Source organism: Alnus glutinosa, chromosome 8, assembly GCF_958979055.1.
Source record: "Alnus glutinosa chromosome 8, dhAlnGlut1.1, whole genome shotgun sequence".
In the NCBI taxonomy this organism is placed as follows: Eukaryota; Viridiplantae; Streptophyta; class Magnoliopsida; order Fagales; family Betulaceae; genus Alnus; species Alnus glutinosa.
In genome coordinates, this window is record NC_084893.1 from 27,813,034 (window position 1) to 27,833,937 (window position 20,904).

At 34.8% G+C, this 20,904-nt stretch overlaps 3 protein-coding genes across 3 annotated transcripts; 2 read left to right on the forward strand and 1 right to left on the reverse strand.

The window, feature by feature from the left end:
* The first annotated feature begins 1,168 nt into the window (after positions 1-1,168).
* On the forward strand, positions 1,169-8,764 carry LOC133875716 (EH domain-containing protein 1). The gene is made up of 16 exons (XM_062313926.1): positions 1,169-1,410; positions 1,590-1,669; positions 2,715-2,783; positions 2,869-2,926; positions 3,090-3,145; positions 3,233-3,275; positions 3,358-3,419; positions 4,041-4,154; positions 4,339-4,441; positions 4,540-4,589; positions 6,973-7,101; positions 7,187-7,438; positions 7,548-7,627; positions 7,746-7,872; positions 8,089-8,232; positions 8,324-8,764. The coding sequence occupies exons 1-16, from the start codon at positions 1,326-1,328 to the stop codon at positions 8,507-8,509; spliced, it is 1,638 nt and encodes a 545-aa protein (XP_062169910.1). The 5' UTR covers positions 1,169-1,325; the 3' UTR covers positions 8,510-8,764.
* Positions 8,765-13,502: 4,738 nt separating this feature from the next.
* On the forward strand, positions 13,503-16,122 carry LOC133875859 (upstream activation factor subunit UAF30). Its single transcript, XM_062314110.1, has 3 exons — positions 13,503-13,634; positions 14,844-15,038; positions 15,753-16,122. Exons 2-3 carry the CDS (start codon positions 14,865-14,867, stop codon positions 15,879-15,881), a joined length of 303 nt encoding a protein of 100 aa, XP_062170094.1. The 5' UTR covers positions 13,503-13,634; positions 14,844-14,864; the 3' UTR covers positions 15,882-16,122.
* Positions 16,123-16,554: 432 nt separating this feature from the next.
* Positions 16,555-18,922, reverse strand: LOC133875472 (GDSL esterase/lipase At4g26790). The gene is made up of 3 exons (XM_062313618.1): positions 18,500-18,922; positions 17,781-18,267; positions 16,555-16,808 (listed from the first exon to the last, which is right to left on the reverse strand). Exons 1-3 carry the CDS (start codon positions 18,905-18,907, stop codon positions 16,609-16,611), a joined length of 1,095 nt encoding a protein of 364 aa, XP_062169602.1. The 5' UTR covers positions 18,908-18,922; the 3' UTR covers positions 16,555-16,608.
* Between the last annotated feature and the right edge of the window lie 1,982 nt (positions 18,923-20,904).

Genomic DNA, 20,904 nt, shown 5'->3' on the forward strand with positions numbered 1-20,904 from the left:
AAAAAAAAAATCAAAATAATGCAATAAACAACATTATCATTTCACTTCCATCTAACTGGTTGATGTGATAGTACTTATCAATCCTTAAATTAGTCATTGTTACAAACAAATCAAAGACAAATGAATACCGTCATGTTAACTCAATGAAATTAAGAGTGAGGTGAAAATTTAGAGGTCAACAACAAATTCAATGTTTCAATGGACATATACAAAAAAATAAGAAAAGTGCATTTAGAGAGACAAAAAAATTAGATTTTCCGACTGAAATTAAGAAAAAGAAATTATTAAATTCTCACGTAAAAATTACCTTTATATATATTTAAGTAAATAAAAAATCAAAAAATAATTGAAAACCCATATATTTTAAATTAATAAAATTCTAGAAATTGAAACGAACAACACTTGTGATATCCTCCGTGATGAAAAAATAGTAATAAATTAAAGTCATGTTCTAAATCACAATTATTATTTCCCCCATACGTGTCATATTTAAAATTATGCACATCTTACAATCTGATTTTTTTCACCTTCATAAAAGTTGAAAAAAAAGGAGGAAAAATGTTTTTGCTTTATTGTTTGACAAAATAAAAGAAGACCGACTAATCTCATAAATCTCAAATTTTCAACCGCCGGATGTTCTAAGATTTAATCACAAGTTTCTCGATAGAAAATTTCAATCACCATATGTCACACTTTTTTTTTTTTTTTTTTTTTTTTTTTGCTATGGAGCAATACTTTGTGTTCACGTAGTAGATTCGAATATATAAAAATAATAATATAATATTATATAAATTAATTATAATCCGATCAATCTAATTAAATTATTAATTAAATAAGCTTTTCAATTCTAAATCATTAATTTTATATTAAATTTATACTAATTTTATAAAAAATATAAAAAATTATCAACCTTACGGTTTTCTCGTGTGCACCCAAATCAAAGAACCCCGATGCCGTGTTGGTTTGTTGGTTTCCCACTAAAACTAGGCGCAACCACAGCCTACACTTTCTCTATTTGGCGCGTGACAGTAAAGCCAAACTTCACACCTTAAATTATAATGACTCTATCTGACTATCTGCCGCCGAAACGCCGTCGTGCGACTACTCCGAAACAATCCTCCACTGCCAACTCAAGATTGTAAAACGACGACGTATTCATTAACCCCGTTGTCACGATCGCGCTACATCCGTAAGTAGAAAGAAGTCTCTGTCAAGTCTCAATTCTCTCTTCCCCAGAAAATATCTCGAAACCGAAGCAGAGAATCCAGAGAGCGTGGTTTTTCCATGTTGAAGAAGATCTCGCTTCATCTGATATTCTAACTATAATGGAGATTGCTTCCATTCCAATCACTTCGTGCTCCATAGAGCACCAGAAGATCTATCAGGAATGGTTCAGTTACGCTGATGCAGGTATATTCTCACTTAATTCAATCTCCAAACCTCCATTTGGTTTCCGAGAAAATTGAAGAAATAAATGCTATTTTTTGGTATTAATTTAGCATTTTTTTTTTTTTTTGTTTAAAGATTGCAAGTTATAGTTTTAACTCTTTATGCGGGTTGTTTATGTTTGGACGGTGCGTTTTGTTCAGATGGCGATGGGCGCATTACAGGGAATGATGCTACAAAGTTCTTCGCCATGTCGAATTTGTCCAGGCAAGATCTCAAGCAGGTTTGATTTCCTTGTCTTTCTTCATTAGTAGTTTATATTTTGAATGATAAAGTTGGTGTTGAGTTAAAATTGGTTATGCAAGTGCTTTCATTTTTCTAATTGTGCCAAGTAATAAGTTTTGCTCAGAAAAAGAAAAAAGAAAAAAAAAGTATGTCATTTCTAAACAATGTGAGAAAAAGGATAAAGATGGCCTAATTAAATATCAGTTGGACAAATCATTAAAAGAATTCTTATGATTCATAGTGGAGGAGCCTAAGTTAATCTTAAGAGTAGTTAAGACGCGGTACTATATGACCTAGATAGTAGATAGCAGACAAAAGCTCCTGTTCTTTTGTTTCGCTTTGAGTACTTTATATGATGCCACAATTTTTTGCAACCTTATATTATTTATTTTCTTGGGAATATGGTTTTTCCATTTGGTTTGGGCCAATTGTCTAGTAACAACATTTGAGGAGTCTTGTTTTTATTTCCTTTTCGCTTCTGGTTCCTTTGTGAATTAAGGTTTTGAGCCCAATATAAAGATGTAGATCCCATAGGGCTTTTCATTGCTGAATAAAATTCCTAATTTCTCATAGAGGCGAGTCGCCCTCAAAGTGATTGTTTGGAGGGCAAACCCCCTCGAAGGTGTCACTTTCTAATTTATTTTCTATTTTATATAAATTTTTGCTTAATCGATACTTGGCTTTAGAGCTTTGCCTTAATATTCTTACTTTTATGGGGTGGTAGAACCTCCATTATTTGATTATGGACTCGCTTGAAAGAGATTTGTTAATTACATTAGTCATACATCGTTGCTGGAATCTCTTAAACTATAGATTTAGTGAACCTGCGAATGTTTCTTTCACTTCTATCTCAGGCTTCATGGTTTGGACATATCATTTACTACCTTCTTGTTTGATTGCTTTCCTTTGTTCTTTCAAGAAGTCTTCCCATACTAATTGGCTTATGATTATGTTGAATAGAGTTTTCAATTATTTATTATTTCTTTACTTTTTGTTCTTGTTCTTCTGATCTTTTTATTTATCCAATTTAATTTAATTTACAGGTGTGGGCAATTGCAGATTCGAAGAGACAGGGATACCTTGGTTTCAAGGAGTTTATCGCTGCTATGCAGGTTGTAATTCGTACACCTGAATGACATAAACCCTAATATCATTCATTCCTCAGGACCTGATCCATTCTTTCTACTTAACATGCAGCTAGTATCTCTGGCACAAGCTGGTCATGCAATAACACATGATCTCTTGAGTAGTGATGGTAAGATGTTTATATTTAAGTTTGTCACCGTAGCATGGATTGGCTGAGCCTCATGTTTAAGTCAGCAAGTATTTATGGGTGTAATGTCTGGTTATTTTGCTTTGAAGTACCTGTGTTGCGTTGTCATTGAGCTTAAAAGTTGAAATGGCTTCATGTATTGCAGTTGACTTGGACAATTTGAAACCTCCTGTTATAGAGGGTTTGGATGCACTGATAGCAGTATGTATTCTATTTTTATTGCCTTTATTCTCCACTCCATTAATTTCCTTTTAGGCAAGTTCTTACTTGTTTATGTCATTCACTCAGAAGAAGAAGCGTAAAGAGAAGACAAGTGAACTTGATACCAATGGTAAGACGTTTCTCATTATAGATAAGAATGCTGATAGGTGTTTTTGTTTTTTTTGTAAATTCACTGATTTGCAGTGATGCAGGTAGTTCTCAAGTGCAGATATCACCTTCAGCTAATTGGTTTTCATCAAAATCATCAAAGAAGGTATATTTTGTGCTTACAAGTTGGTAACTAATTGCTTCTGTGAGTCACTCATGTGCTTTTATTCCAAGGATAAATATACTCCTGCATCCTGATGGAGTCATTCTGCATTTAACTTGTTGTATTACCTTTTGGTTGTATTTTAGTATTTCTTTTCTTAATCTCGGGTAACATCTTTTAAGTGGTATTTTGGGAGACGTCTGACAGGTATAAAATAAGCAATACTGCCTTCTAATGATAATGTTGCTTATGCTTAAAATAACAGCCTTTCTTTTGCTTAACCCTGCTTTCTTAATGGTGTGTTGTTTGTCTGCCGTACATATTTCATTCTTTCTTGTTGGGTGGGGTGAGGAGGAGGGCATTTTCTTTCTTCTAGGGGATAGGGAAATCTGCAAATGGAGTATGTAATAGAAACAAGAATATGCATATTTCACTACTTCATTTTACTTTCAGCAAACATTTGAACTTCTTCCAATGATATTCTGCAGCTGTAATTCTAATTCTATATGGTCCTATCTTGCCCTTTTTTTAACCTTTTCCCCACACGTTCTTTGGTATATTTGTTGTCATATCTGCATTCACATGTCGGTTTTTTTCCCTGATTTTTTTTGGGTATGTTCCTAGGTACCTCTTTCCTCTGTTACGTCAATAGTTGATGGCTTGAAGAGACTGTACATTCAGAAGCTGAAGCCATTAGAAGTTGCATATCGCTTTAATGATTTTGTATCCCCAGTTCTGGTGAGTGAACAATGCATTTTGCTTTTGATACTTCCGCCCATAAAATGCTCAACTATAAGTTAATTCAGTTTCATATTTTGTTAGATATGGACAATTTTCTTTCATAGTAATGTTGATGTCATTTTGTAGAACACAGATGATGATGGACAATAAGCTTATTAATTACTGTTGAACTGTTGTGCAGACAAATAGTGATTTTGATGCCAAACCAATGGTTATGCTTTTGGGTCAATATTCCACTGGGAAAACGACATTCATTAAGCATCTGCTCAAAAGTAGTTATCCAGGCAAGTTATCCTTTGTGTGTGCCCACGAGCATGCAAGAACGCTTTTGATTAAAATTTATTTATATGTTTTATTGATTATCTCATATCACTGTTAACAGGAGCTCACATTGGACCTGAACCTACAACAGACAGATTTGTTGTCGTAATGGTATCTGCAAAACCATCTCCTTTTGTGTTATTACACAATGTAGTCTTAAGTTATTTACCTTTAAATAATTTATTTTTTCATGATTCCACATTATTCTCAAAGCAAGTCAGTGTGTGTGTCAATGGAAAGTACAATGCACTCTAGCTCTTTTTAGCGCTAGAAAACTCAAGGAAACAAAACAAGTTTCCTAAACACTAAACTGTGCAGTAAGGAACTTCCAGACTCTATACCACCTACACAAGCCAATTATCAACACCCACTAAATCCCACTAAATCCCTCAACCTTGTGTGTGTGCGTATGATGAATATCAATGGAAAGTACAATGCGCTCTAGCTCTAGCTCTAGAGAGTGTGTGTGTGTGTGTGTGATGAATATCAATGGAAAGTACAATGTGCTCTAGCTCTAGCTCTAGCTCTAGAGAGAGTGTGTGTGTGTGATGAATATCAATGGAAAGTACAATGCGCTCTAGCTCTAGCTCTAGAGTGTGTGTGTGTGTGTGTGTGTGATGAATATCAATGGAAAGTACAATGCGCTCACTCTAGCTCTAGAGTGCATTGTAATTGTGTGTGTGTGTGTGATGAGTATCAATGGAAACTACAATGCACTATAGCTCTAGCTCTTTTTAGCTAGAAAACTCAAGGAAACAAAACAAGTTTCGTAAACACTAAACTGTGTGTGTGTGATGAATATCAATGGAAAGTACAATGCACTCTAGCTCTAGCTCTTTTTAGCTAGAAAACTCAAGGAAACAAAACAAGTTTCCTAAACACTAAACTGTACAGTAAGGAACTTCCAGACTATACACCACCTACACAAGCCAATTATCAACACCCACTAAATCCCTCAACCTTGCTGTAACAGGAAAGTATCAATTACAAACTGACACTATATTTATAACCAACAAAGAATCTCATCACACAAGACCATAAAGTTCAAACCAAAACTGCATCAACGTTCTGCAGCAAAATATAGCCACCTTATAGTCTTCAGCAACCATCCAACTATCAGCCAGAGCAACCTCTAGCTAAATACACCAGCCAACTCAAACCAGCATATATCTATCCCAACTCAAGCCCCTCAACAGAGAAGCACTTCACAAAATTCCAGCAAATCATCCACACAAGTCTGAACAGCAAATGACTCAAAGCACAAGACCATAGAACTCAGAACCAATCCTGCAGTAACCATTCTGCATCAAACAAAGATCCAACTGCAATCTGCAGCAAACCAGCAACTATTCTGCAGCGATTTTCCTAATATTTTTTCTCCTTTTCATTGGTAATCTGATTATTTTTAGGGAGTGTCGAACATCCATATCTTGATGTTACTGCTGCACTGGTCAGAATAAAAAGAAAAAGTAATTATTATTACAAATGCTTGAAGGCAGGTTGAATATTGCGACTAGATAAGAGTAATTTATTTTTAGTGTACTCCTATTCTGTACTATATAGGCCCTCAGTCTTTTTTTTCCTTGAGCAAGTTGATTTTATGGAATGCCAAAATTAATGACTGTAATTGTTTGTATATGAACGTTTTCTTTGTGGTTCATAGTTCAACATGTTGATACATTTTACACAATAATCCTTTTGTGAGGAATACTTGGACGTTTTAGTTGATCTTTCGGGATATTAGTCATTAAGTTGACAAAGCGTGTATTTTTGTTTTTGGATAGGTAAGCACAATTTACACACCACCCATAAGGGACTAAACCCCGTGACCTCACTCTCCACCCATTGTTTATGGGGTATGATATGCCATTTAGTCCAGAGATGCTGGCATCCTTACATCGTTGATATCCTTAGAATGACCAATTTTATTGACAAATTTGTTGATGTGCCTAAATGTTCATGAGATTTATTCTAAGGATGCTAAAGTGACAATGACAAATTTGATATCTTTGAAAATTAATACTTATAGTTCCTGTTCTAAACGTTCATGACTAAAAAAAAAGTGAATGATAAGGAAAAGAACTACACCGAATATCATATTACAGAAAAATGGGAAAGAATTTTGCACTTTTTTAGCAGTAAGTGCATATCTTACGTCTCTTAGCACCTCTTCTATTATGAGGCCTAGAAGTTGGAGATATTTATTAAAGACTTTGACTTACCATTTTGGCTTCTGTTTTGTACCCTTCATTACTACAGAAGTTGATATTGTAGAGGAGGAAAAAAATAAAAAATAAAAAACGTAAACAAACCGACTTTTTTTATTAGTTCATAATCCTTCTTATTTTTGGAATGGTTATCTTATTATCTTGAGTCTGGTTAGCCATCATACTTGTCACTTTAGCATTCTATATGCACCATATGTTTTTGCTACTTATCTTGTGAAATCTTATTTGCAATAGTATTTTTGCTAGCTAAGTTTGCTTCTATGCAGTCTGGACCCGATGAAAGAAGTATCCCTGGGAACACCATTGCCGTTCAAGCTGACATGCCATACAGTGGTTTGACAACTTTTGGAACTGCTTTTTTGTCAAAATTTGAGTGTTCTCAAATGCCACATTCGGTGAGTTATTTTTCTAGAATCTCAATGAAGATCGTCTGGCTTGTCCTTTTATGCAACTGACACTTACTCTTTTTTATGTTGGAAGCTGCTGGAGCACATCACTTTTGTGGATACTCCTGGTGTTCTGTCTGGAGAAAAGCAACGAACACAAAGAGCTTATGATTTTACAGGCGTAACATCATGGTTTGCTGCGAAGTGTGACCTCATTCTACTTCTCTTTGATCCTCACAAACTTGATGTTAGTGATGAGTTCAGGAGAGTAATATCATCTTTACGGGGTCATGACGATAAGATTCGAGTGGTTTTAAACAAGGCAGACCAAGTTGATACCCAACAAGTAAGGGTTTTTGTTGCCAAGTGAAGTCTCTATCCATATTTTATGTAATTATCCTCTGCATATTTGGTGGGTAGCAACTTAACCTGCTTCTCATGTCCCTACCTTGCAGCTGATGCGGGTTTATGGAGCGTTAATGTGGTCACTTGGGAAAGTTCTAAACACTCCTGAGGTTATGCGTGTCTATATTGGGTATGTTCTATAATTTTTGGTATCTAACTTGGTAAAGTCTTTATTGTTCTACCAGAGATCTACTAACTTTCATCATGATCTCACTATGCATAGTTGACATTTCTCATTACTTTGGCAGCTCATTCAATGACAAACCTGTAAATGAGGCTGCTACTGGTCCAATTGGGAAAGAACTTTTTGAAAAAGAACAGGAGGACCTTCTTGCTGATCTAAAAGATATACCAAAGAAAGCTTGTGACCGTAGAGTGAGTTACTTTATCCATGTCTCGTGGTTTCATTAAATGCGTTCAGTAGTGCTCATACAGTGCATGGGTAAGAAAATTGCATCTATAGAAAGTGTCATATTTTAAGTTACGGTGCGGTAGCAGAGTAATTATATGCTTATCTTTTGATCAACTAGGGTAGGACTCTAGTCATTTCCTTGAAGTTACCTGTTTTCTGATGGTTTTTATATCTGGCAGATCAATGAATTTGTAAAACGCGCCCGAGCTGCCAAGATACATGCTTACATTATTAGTCATCTTAAAAAGGAGATGCCTGCTATGATGGGAAAAGCTAAAGCTCAGCAGAGGCTGATTGACAATTTGGCAGATGAATTTGGAAAGGTTTCAACTCTCTGCTCTGACTCCTCTGCTTAAAACTTAGTGTTATCTTGTTTTATGTAATGCTGTATGTACCTCAATTCTGTTAAACCAGGTCCAAAGGGAGTTCCACTTACCTCCTGGGGACTTCCCGAATGTTGAGCACTTCAGGGAGATCTTGAGTGGTTACAATATTGATAAGTTCGAGAAGTTGAAGCCCAAAATGATACAATCTGTTGATGACATGCTGGGTTATGATATACCAGATCTCTTGAAGAATTTTAGAAATCCCTACGATTAGGGAGGATGGCAGCTGCCTTACATCCTTGCAGAGTACAAGCACCTAAATTTTCAACCTCAGATCAATTATTGAGTTCTCCAGTCTCAAACTCCTCCATTGATACAGAAAATTTTATCAGCCTTCCCTGCGGTAATTTATTTAATAAACTGTTGTTTTAAGTATAACAAATTTCATTAAGATCAGCATTTCTTTTATACATTACTATGTATATATTCTTGGAGTGTCCGACAAAAGAGTGTTCTATCTTCATTTTTATCTAGGGTTTTTTTCATTCTGTGGTACCAAAACAAACATGCCGTTTAGAAAATAGCGATTTTAAATTTATAAAAGTTGTTTTCAATTTGACTTGCCTTTAGTGAAGAAGAATTTTTTTTTATTAATGAAGAAGAAAATTGTAATCCCTTGGCCTGTCCCAACATTGAATAAAATGGCTCTTTGTTCCAGACAAAATTCTAGCTTAAGAATCAAGCAAAAAAACTTGCTGGCTACAAAGGATCTGCCTGGTCCCCCATTAGTTTCATTCCTCCAGATAACTTGCTCAGAAAATAAAGGAAAAAGAAAAGAAAAAACATTTCTGCATATAACCTCAGGTAACTTGTCCTGCATCAAGACGTGGATTCCATATGAATAAAAAATTTCATGAAGTTAACTCGATTTATTACTTCAAATCTTTATTATGTAATTGTCCAAAGAGGATAGTGGCGGGAAACACAACCGAATTAAAGTCCTGAAACATTTATACACTTGAATGTGATTTAAATCGTTTTTTTTTTTATTTTTTTTTTATTTTTTTTTATTACATTTATTTAATCTACCTAATATATATGGAATTTGGACATGAAACGAGAAAGGGAACCTCAGATCCCGAGGTGCTCAGATAAATGTGCTATGCACTTTAGACTGTTCGAGAACCTGTCCGAACACCTTGAAACCCAAGCCCGGGGCATCAAAAAGTTGGGTTTAATTTATTGTCTTGACATATATGGACATGGTTGAATTATTTATTTATTTATTTTTAAGTGAGATGATTGGGTTAATTAAGAGAAAGAGTATTGTTATTTGCACACTTTGTGTCATTACTATTAGAGAAATATTACATCCACTTTAAGTACTTACTCTTAAGTGCACGCTTCTTGATAGAGTAATGTTAAGGACTATTTTTTTTTTTATCATTTTTTTTATCGTCTCAAAGTTGGTGTGGCTTCTAAAATCACTATTATATCAAAATTCAATAGTGATCCATCATGTGAGGTCGCACATCGCCTAGTTATAAGAATAAAGAATAAATGTGTGCTTATATGTATATTCGCATACTTCTTGATACAACGCGTTTTAAGGCCTTAATGGCTATGAACCTATCAAAACTCTGCAGTTAAGCGCGTTTCTGCGAGAGAAGTATCAAGATTAGTGACCTTCTATGAAGTCTGGTTCAAATGAGTTAAAAAAAGACAATATTGTGTCGTTGGGGTAAGTCGTTACATATTCCAAATCCAATAATAATTTTAAGAGATACGTCAATTTGAAAAAATAAAAATATAATTTATAGCATTATTACTCCTCGACGTGGTAGTAAAAATTTGGGTCCAAATCTCCGATGCGGTAAATCTGATTATTTTTATTGTCAGATTTTACACCTTTTTTCTCGATGAGTTTCCCGCACTTGCCCTCAACATAGAAAGGTCACTTTGGAAAGGTTACGCGAGATTGATGTGATAATAATTGCGAATATTTGCAAGCTTTTCAACAGTTAATGATTGACCCTATTCTTCCATTGATTTATACTATAAAACAATTCACTCAAAATTTCCATATTTCTTTTTCTTGCTCTATGCCTATATTCCTCTGTACCACTTCTATGAGGGTGATATGAATATAAAGATATAAAAACACTTAAGTGCTATAAAAAAACTACAACATTTAAGTGTTGTAATTTTTTTTAAGGTTAAGATATAAATTTATTTTTCCTCTTTTTTTTATAAAACACTTAAAACTAGATATTGATCATTGAAAAAATACAGCACCTAATTAAGACAAATCCATAAAAATAAGTAAGGTTATATAAAATATATTTTTATTCCACAATGCTGATGGAGTAATTCTCCTTGTTAAAATAAATAATAAAAAAATCCAATGGTGGGCTAATGACTACCATATCAGTATTGGGTATGTTTATGGGATAAAAATTTGGTATATATATTGCACTTTAAAAAATCTTTTATATTTTGCTTCTTTCTTCCCATTAGTATGATTTATAAATTATAAATTAAGAACGTATTTATAAATTATTTTTCTTTTTGTTAAAAAAATGTCCCATGCTCATATCAAGGGAAATATATATTACCATAATTATATTGATTATATTCTTAGGTTCACAGAAATGATCATTTCCATTCATGAACGTATATATTGAACCATTTATGCCTATCTACCACAGTTTAATTATCTTATTTATTTATTTTTGTTGCTCATTTTTTCTTAAAGGAAGAAAGTTTCATACAAGAACCCTAATTTTCCTAGCTATTGAGCCATCTCCTTCCTCTGTGTGTGTGTGTGTGAGTGAGAGAGAGAGAGAGAGAGAGAGAGAGAGGCTAAACCAGAAAATCTCTAACGTTTTGGTTGATGGATAGATTAACCATTGAAGAAGAGCTTCCATACTTTAAGAAGACGTGGAAGGGCTTCACTTCCACTCTCCAATCGAAAGTACTTGGCCGTCTTAGGAAACCCAAAGGCTTTATAAAAACCACCCAACACCTTCTTTCAAATAATCGATGCCACCACCACCACCACCATCACGTCTACTTTCACCACCACCATCACGTCTATGGTAGTGGTGAGCTTTTGCAAGATCAGCCTGTCTCAGTGAATGACAGGTATGTTCACAAGGAAATACCGGAGGCCGCTAAAAGTACTGCTCCCGTGACTGCACCACCGCCGCAGCGGCAGCAGCAACGCCCAGCTGGTAACGAGAAGATCGAGGGCCACATCGATGACGATTGGCAAGATGTGAATGGTTCTCATGATTATGATGATGATGGTAATTTGGCTGATGATGAGGACGAAAATGACGATTATGGTACTATTGTTGGGACACCGGGATATTCCGAGACGCTGATACTTCATGGTGTGAATGCCGAATCCGAAAGATTTATCAGGAACTTTTATGAAAGGTTGAAGCTTGAGAGACAAAGATCAATTGAAGAGTTCGACGAATTGTTGGATCATAGTAGTTACTAGTTAGATAAGTTATATTATATATAGTTATCGTTTGTCGGTTTTGTGGTGTGGTTTTTCTCATGCATGAGCAGCAACCTTAAATATATAGTTTCATGTGTAAGCCACATTCTGAACACTATACTCAAAAACATTATGTGTATGGATCAAATGCTACTTGAATATTGATTAATGATATTTCTTGACTATTTGGTAGTATGTGTTTTAGAGTGATATTTCGCAGGTTTAAATTAAAGTGCGATTCTAAATCAAAATAGCATAAAATGTATCGTTTGGAAGTTTGTTTTAAAAAAATTGCAGTTTGAAATCACAGGTAAGGGGTGCATTTTTAAAAACGCACTATTTTAATGGCCAAATTATAATTTACGAAAATTGATTTTTCAAATTACTCATTTTAAAATCACTATTTTTCAATCGCACTTTTTGAAACCGCAAACACAAACTCTTCTATTAACATCATTAATATCTTTCACTTCTATTAAGATAATAATTGAGCGAGTTTGTAACCCTAATCATATATATATATATATATATATATATATCATCAACCTCAAGTATTTATGTTCCAAAAGTCCATGAAGATTATAACTTGGAGCTATTTTGGCATTGTAGTGTTGTGTATAAATATTAGCTAGGCTTGTCTATTGATTTTTGTAGAAGCTAGCTTTATGGATTATTGTCTATTGGAAAAATATAAATTGAAATGGGAAAATTATGAAGACAAAATTGCAATGGACTTCAAGATTCAATCACAATGATGATATTTTTAGAATTTATTTCATCTCTTTTCTAAAGTGCTATGAAAATTAGAGGAAAAGTTCCCAAAATAAAATAGAGCAACCAAAATAATTTTAGAAGTCACACTTTTGTTACTCTTGTGTCCTTACAAAAATGATGTGCTTTTTAAAAATCATCACTCGATCAAAATTCAATAGTGATTATCAATCACAATCTCAATGATAATTTTAAAAACCACATCATTTTTAGAATGACACAAGAGTGACTTCTAGTATTACTACAATTGAATTTTGAATTTTGTTTAGCCTTGGTTAAGTTAATTGTATGGATTTTAAATTTTAATTGAAAAAACAGAGATATAAATTAAATGTAAAGATATAATTTAAAGGATTAGCTCAAGTTTTGTGCAATATTTCAAACTCAATTAGATAATTGTAAGTTGAGAAATGCTAGAACATCTCCTAGTGTTCTCCTGGAATGGCATAGATGTAATTAAAAAATTACATTTATGTCCTTTTGAATATCATAGATGCAATTTTTTAATCAAAAAAATTATCCAAAGATAGTCATAAGTTATCAAAATTACTATCTTTGGATAGCATTCCTCTTATAAGTTATCCAAAGATAGTTGATGTACGTATAGTAGGACTCATTGTACGTATTTGTTGTCGTAGATAACTTTGTTTTGAACTATTGATAACCAATGTAATCTCACACAAGCATAAATATAAACAATGTGGTAATTAACCATATATATTGCCAGACACGTTATTTAAAATTTTCAAATAACGCGGTATTATATATATTATTAAATATAATAAAATAAAATCTGAATTATAAAATATATATTATCGATTTCACTTGAAATAGAGTAGAGAATTAAGGCATCAAAAAGGTGGGTGTTGCAATGATTTTCAAAGAAATAAACATAAATTTTGGCATAAAATTATTAATTATAAGAGGTGAAAGAAAAAAATAAAATAAAGTAAAATTATGTGATTCAACGTTGGGCTCAAACGTACAGGCCCAATTAAGACCAAATTTCCTAAACTATTGAAGTCTGCTTTTCCTTCCTTCCATGTCGAAGTGTAAGAACTCCAGCTCCACAAACTGCAACTATTAACCTCACCTGCGGTCGAGGTTTCTCTCTATTTAGGTAAGCTTTTCCTCTCTCCTAGATTGGCTTACTTGAAATTGTTGAATCTCTTTCATATGTGATTGCTTTGAATGTTTGATTCAGCTTTTGCATACAGAATATGTATTTTCTCCCCTTTCATCTATAAATTATTACTTTGATAGTTTGATGGTTATAGTCAAAACCCAGAACCTCTTTTTTTTCTTTTTCTTTTTTCTCCTTTTTAATATTTTGAACTAGGAGTTCATGGAATTTTTGCATGCAAGATGTTTGATTAAAGTTCCCTTAAAGTCTGTTTGGTTCCCACTTTCCACTTCCCATGAAAAGGAAAAGATATATAAATCTCAGTCACATAATTGAACAAGGATTAGTGAAGTTAGTTTTCCTTCTGTAGTTCGTGCTGGTTTCTCAGTGATCAAACAGTGAATCTTGTGTTACTAGCTCATTTTGTGCTATAAGTTTGACACTTTTTGAACTGGGTCATACTAATGGTTACGGAAGTATTTGTATCAGAAATGAAAGGTAAGGCTAGAGATTGGGCTGACCTCTTGATTGAGTGCTGCACCCAACTCGCGGTGTTGCACGCAGGCGATACATTCTAGTTGATTAGGGTATTGCATATGATATACCATTTGAATTGGCTTAAAACAATGTTGCAACATGTTCTGAGTGATAATTTTGGTAGTCAATTTTATGTAGCACCGAATTATTTCAGTGATATAAATGTGACATTCTGCAAGACGGAAATTGATGCTAGGATGGGGTCTTGTAGTTGATTTACTAGCAATGTGAGGGGTACAATGGATGGTGGAGAGTTGGGGAATTCATTTTTGAAATAGTTTGTATGGGATCTTTCTTCAATCGAATGAGTTTTAATCTGAAGGCAATACTATGGTTCTTGAGGTGCATGGGCTTGTACCTTATTATGTATATTTTTGCTAATAAACCTAGCTCAGTTTGCTTGGCATTAACCCAAGGTAAAATGAAAACATCAGAAAGAATTTAAGAAAACCTAGAGGAGTTGCAGTTGTGTTTAACCAAGTGATTTGTGTTAGTGTTTGCGCAAGTGCATAAGTGGGTTAGTATCAAATGGGAAAAAGAAGTTTAACTTCTGACTCCAAAGGTGTTTGTCCCCAAACAAGGGTTATTTATTTGCGTTAAAATTTGAGCACAGAAAGAATAAATGGTATTCAACTATTCAAGTAACAACTTGTCGGTTTGTGATTGTAGGTCGAAAATAGAGCGATAACAATGCTGCCGCAGCGCATGAAGAAGGCCATTACAGATAACCCAAAGAAGCTTGCCAACTTGATTGACCTTGTAAATCTTCCTTCAACACTCAGAGAGTTTGTGGGTCAGTCTCAGATTTCTCGTCTAGGCTGTTTTATGCGGGTCTGGTCCTACATCAAAACCAATAATCTGCAGGTTCTTACCACTCCTTTTTTGTTCCAACATTTTTCTAATGATAGTGATTTTTTTCTTTTTCAAAAGAAAATGAAAAAAAAAAAAAAAAAAAAAACTTTCCTCTGAAGGAAGGGATGTTCCTATATCAACTTATTTAGGTTTAGTGAATCATATTTATTTTGATTTGAGGAGATTTGTCCAAGTTGATCTATGATCTCTCATATGCCTATCATCTGATATCATTCTTTATACTTTATATGATTAGCGAAGAATTAAATCTTTGATGATTTGTCAATATCAATCTAAGAGAACTTAAGGAATTTTTTCAAAAAATGAAGGATGATTTTGAATGAGAGACGAATTTGTATGATCTCCTAGATCAACTCTCTTCACAATTTTGCCAATTCATATGCATCACTTTTGGCAATTTATTACGGTGTGGGTGTGCGTGCACGCGCGTGTGCACTCGCTTGCCACTAGAAGCACCTCAGTTATAAGAGGTGAATCCTTCCATTGGAAGCAGGGGTTTGTTTCTTTTTCGTTAGAATTATCTCAGTCCTAAAGATTTACAATTGGTCATATCATGGGCAACTGAAGAAGCAAATGCAATTGGTGCTCTCTTTGCCTTATTATGATTGCACTGGTTCTAGTTTGCAACATTTATGTTGATGTTAATGGATATATATGTACTTCCTCGACCCTGACAAGAAATATGGGGTGTCTTTAATTGTTAAGGATCCAAACGACAAAAATGTGGTCAATTGTGATGAAAATCTGAGGAGAATTCTGATGGGCAAGCCTCAGGTTGAGCTAGCCGAACTTCCTGCATTGATCAAATTGCATTTTCCCAAAGAGCCAAAGTAAGTTGAGCAATTGAGGTTAAGGCGCCTATGTTCCTTCTTCACCGAATATATTTCCTTGCTCAAGGATTTTTTTATTTTTTTATTTATTTTTTTTTAGTTTTTAGCTGCTCCATGTTGTACCAAATTCATTTTTGAGTATTTGGACATTTGACTTTGCGGCTGGCTTTGAACTAGCTTTTATCTTAGTTATTCATCTGCAGAATTAAACTGATAATTTTAGTTGTTATTGTTGTATTTGTTTATATACTATCTCCATATTGATGAGGGAAGTTATTGAAAATTGCTTTAGTGATATAAAAATGTTTGCTTTTCTTAAACGTATTTTGTCACCAAGGATGAGAGATTCTTCATGTTTGGTAAATATGTTAAACCCTCTCTCCATCTTATTTATTTCATAGAATGGTTCTGCAATTGGTTTAATAGAGTATCTTGTAAAACTTCTCTCATACGTATCTCAAGGGATGACCTTCTCAATTGGCATCCAATCCGTCTGCCTATTACGTTATATATGACCTTTTTTTTTTTTTTTTAAATAAAATTAGTGTGCTCCTAGTGAAGTTCGGGAAGAATCTCAGGTGATGTAAACAAAATTTCAATTTCGAATATGTTTGAATCGTTTCATTTGATATGAAGTTGTCATCAATAAAAACTATAACAACTGAGAAAGAGCAATGTACTGCGAATCAATAAGATTAATCCTATTATATGCACATGATTCATTATACCCTCTAGTCACCTAGAAACTGAGCTAGACTATTTTTCATCACATGATCAGCAATGATACCATTTGCCTTCTCTGTGGGGTGGAAGGAATCCCAAAATACATATTTACTTGCATCTGAACATGTGAATGGGTCTATGTTATTACATAAGTAACTCATCTCGAACAATCCGGTTCCACAACAAGCTCTTGCTGCTTCTTCGAATCCTGTAATGAGGAATTATATTACTTATAATTGGATCTTATGTATACAAAACATTAGTAATGTGGTTAGGAACTTAAGCAAGCTGGACAAGGATTCCGCTCCCTGTCCCTCCATGATTAGTGCACAATCTAAATCATAAAATCAATACCAGAAAATTCACCTGGCAATGCACATTGAGAGAAAATCAAATATTTAAATAACAAGATGGAAAAAAAAAGAAAAAAAAAAAATGGTTGCCTTTGCTAAGTGTGTATGCATGGTTTCGTGATCCCTGTTCATATGTACTATTTGTATCTAGTTTTGTTGGGTCACCAAAAAAGAAGAATCTAGTTTTAGTAGTTTGGCAGAAAGCTCAAAAACTACTACAATTGAATGGCTGAAAATAATGGATGGAAGAAGATTTTATGCCAAAAGGTGGAACTGGTTAAGGTTTGCAATTTTTGACATGGCTCACGAATCCGACATGAAGCCAATACGAAATTAGCGAATTAGGGTTGAGGGGTTTGACCCATTTAATTAAATGGGTCAGATTATGGTTGACCAATATAGTCCTATACTTATGCTTTGACACGCAACATTTAGGGCTACCAATTTTTACGCGACTCATGAACTCGACACGAACTTAATACAGAATTAGTGGGTTAGGATTTGAGGTTTGACCCATTTAATTAAATGGGTCGAGTTAGAATTGACTTATATAGTTTTATACCTATACCTCGACATGACTCAAATCCAACACGTGAACACGAATTAGCACCCCTAACTCTGGTGCATGCGAGAACTAAATCACACCTAACCATATGATTGCTTCATTTTGGATCGTCAAAGCCGATTATATTAGTGGACAAGTCACTTATAGGGCATCCCTTATGGTAATCAATGAGCCTGGGATTATATTGCTGGACCTTGTGCAATTCATACCATGCAATGTAACACCAATGCAGATTGTAGGAATATCATAGCAAAAGGCTTACCAAAGAATTCTGGACTCTGAATCATTTCGAAGAGAACATCATATGGGTTTGCAAACACCAGGCGGATTCCAGTTAACTCGTTCAGATTTGCAGTCAATCCCTTCAACTTTTCATTAAAATCTTTGGCCACATTGTTGTATTCCTCTACACAGTCACTCCCAAACAAGATGTTTGTGGTTCTCTCCAATGGTAAACACCCCATCGGAGGAACCCCGCCTAGGGATATCTTGCGAGCTCCAAGATTGTAGAGCTCTGTGATGAAATTTCCTGCAATACCTGCTAGAAAATTCTGGTACTCCTCAATGGAAAATTCTGATGATCTTTCTGAAAGTAGATAGTAGTTCTCTAGGTAATCGTTGGTTCCTATGCTTATCAGGTAGAGCGCTTCACCCAGAACCTCGTTAGCTTTCTCGTCGCCAAGATATCCTCTCAGGTCCTTCTGGTATTCCTTGTAGTGCTCCAATTCCTCCCACAGAGGTATTACGGACTGCAAGTAATACAGAAAATAAGTCTCTAGCTAACCATAAATAACTCACTCTGAAACTTGCCCCTATCATCTTTTAAGTCTGTAACTGAAGTTAGTCTATATTGTTGATCAAAATGATTAGAACTTGAAATGCAACTGAATTACTGAAAATTTTTTTTGATAAGTAAAACTGCAATTATCTGTCTGAGTTCTGTCTATATTATGCTTTTACCAAGGTTGGAATTAGACTTACTAGCACGTCAGAAGTAGCATTATCGTAACCTGTTCCGGCGGAAGCAAAGCAAACTCCAGTAGCAAAATCTTTGATATCACATGTTGGATCCAAATATGCAGGTATTGTTGGCTTGATCCCAAAAGCTTCAGAAATGAAGTCTGTTGGAATCCGGCCATTGGAAAACCTTCCAGTGGCCTGACCACCAATGAAATCTCTACCATAAGGCCCGAAATTACTCTTCAGCAATGTAGAGATCTGGTTGTTGTTCCCTGAATCCACAGAAGAGTCTCCAAACACAATAATCGCTGGAACTCTTGCATTTATCTCTGCTATTTGCACTAGGAGATGAGCTAAGAGGAACCAATGAATGGCCTTAAATGCCATCTTCATTGAATCTTTTTCCCTTTGGGTTTGGTCCTGATTCATTGGTTTATAGTATAACAAGCCAGGAGGCGGTTAGTAAAGTTGGTAGGAATGAGTTTGAGTGGGGAATGGGAGGAGAAGTTAAAAATAAATTGATGCTGGTGAAGGTGGTTGAGACTCCTAATTGCTCTCTGCAGTGGCATGCAATTGGAGGAGAGTTGGCTGAACAAATCTGAGGAATTGCTCTTTTAAGTAATTGGCAACATTAACCCACTTTTACCAGTTCATCTTGACATTCTTGATAATGATGATGATGAAGAAAGATGGTAGGACGGGTTTCTTGAAATACAAGTACTTCTCATATTGGTTTGAAATTAATGGTGCTAGAGGCTCTTATTTATATAGACTATAGAGTATGTAAACGATAACACTGCCACCTCCTTACCTACACGTGCAAATTCAGTATCACGACCAAATTCAAAAGAAGTCTCTCTAGTGTAGAACACCTCTCACAGTCCACTTCCTTCAAACTACTCAGATAACAAAATCCTAACAAATAGATAGTATATAGAGATAGGATTCTGTATTTTCAAATATAGATTGATAATAATTCTGTTTTATATATTTGTAATTCAAATTCTAGATAGGTTTACTCACGTAAATACATCAATTAAATGCATTGAACTTCAAAATCTATTTGATAGACAGGCCTTAAACACCCTTCAATAGTGGGTGTGGCAATTCGGATTCATGGTTTATGTTGTGTCGAGTTATGAGTATACAACTATATGGGTCGACACGAACACGACCCATTTAATTAATCGTGTCAAACTCCTCATCCCTGACACGACACGTTACAACTTATTGAAATAAGTAGTCTTAAATTCCATCGGCCACTCTTATCATAAAGAAACAATGCAAATACCAAGTAGGAAGCCTAGGGATTCTAATTTCTTCATTAATTTTGCTTCCAAGTAACGTCTTTTTGGCTGGCTATGAGCTTAAGCAAGTCTTCTGATCTATTAACAATCACAACTTACAATCCAGTTAAACACCTTTATGAGTCTTGTGAGATGTCAGTTACAGTGAGCAATCAATGCTAAATAAGAACTCTACAAAACTAGTCTAGTTAAGACATTTTTCAATTAAAAATGCTTTCAAAGCAGTGAAATTGCTTGTGCTTCCAGCAGTGAAAGAGACAGTTTCTTGTTGATTAGCACTTGTTTCACGCACGGAGAGTTATTGATTTTGGCGTGTCATTGAGCCACGACTCACAGTTTTAATGTGACCCACCTGTACACTTTTACGTGCATTTTAAATTGTTTAATAATTGCAAACGACATATGTCATGTGTTTATTAAATCCGTTAAGAAATCATATACTTTAATGACGTATGTCAATTTAATAAGTTAGATTGAATAAATTTTCGGAAATTTTTTTGCTCAAAGAATTGGGTTTGAGATTTCATTGTTTAGTGCTAATGCATACCTTTCAGATGATTGATCAGACATGCATATTGCAAAATGTGCTTTGAATTTTGTAAGACTAAACTAAGGTTCAAGGATTAAGTATGTTAAACATGGTGTTCCCGGCCTCTACAGGGCTCTTAAGGCTTACTTGTTAAAGAGCTCACCTACTCGCCAAAATTCTTATGGAATCGACTCATAATTAAGTCACCCGAAAAAATTGGGGGACTACTGGTGTACCTAACCACTAAATGGCCTCTAAGGCTTGTCTACCAAGGCTCCTCAAGCCCAACGACAGTTAAACCACCTCTGCCAAAAGGTTCAGAGTCCTGTTAAAGCCAATCAAATAAGCTCGACTCCAACAGCCCAACAAAAGACCCATCACCCTAGCTTGGGAGGTAGCTTACCCCATGACCGAAAAGCACCTAGACCGTAAGTTGTATTGCACACGATTCACTCCTCTTTGTGTCAGGTAATCGCTTAGCTATGTCAAATAATCTTTCCCAAGTTTAGGCGAGAATCCCCAGAGCCCACCGAAAAAAAGTGAGAACAGTGGATCTATATAAAGAAGAAAGATTCATTAATTTCTCATGT

Bases quoted from the DNA above. Each gene is read 5' to 3' on its own strand.
- LOC133875716 (XM_062313926.1), top strand. From the start codon at position 1,326: ATGGAGATTGCTTCCATTCCAATCACTTCGTGCTCCATAGAGCACCAG. The intron at 2,927-3,089 runs GTAAGATGTTTA...CATGTATTGCAG, and splicing joins TGATCTCTTGAGTAGTGATG to TTGACTTGGACAATTTGAAA. The intron at 7,873-8,088 runs GTGAGTTACTTT...TATATCTGGCAG, and splicing joins AGAAAGCTTGTGACCGTAGA to ATCAATGAATTTGTAAAACG.
- LOC133875859 (XM_062314110.1), top strand. From the start codon at position 14,865: ATGCTGCCGCAGCGCATGAAGAAGGCCATTACAGATAACCCAAAGAAG. The intron at 15,039-15,752 runs GTTCTTACCACT...TTAATTGTTAAG, and splicing joins TCAAAACCAATAATCTGCAG to GATCCAAACGACAAAAATGT.
- LOC133875472 (XM_062313618.1), bottom strand. From the start codon at position 18,907: ATGAATCAGGACCAAACCCAAAGGGAAAAAGATTCAATGAAGATGGCA. The intron at 18,268-18,499 runs GTAAGTCTAATT...TATTACTTGCAG, and splicing joins ATGCTACTTCTGACGTGCTA to TCCGTAATACCTCTGTGGGA. The intron at 16,809-17,780 runs GTAAGCCTTTTG...TCCTCATTACAG, and splicing joins TCAGAGTCCAGAATTCTTTG to GATTCGAAGAAGCAGCAAGA.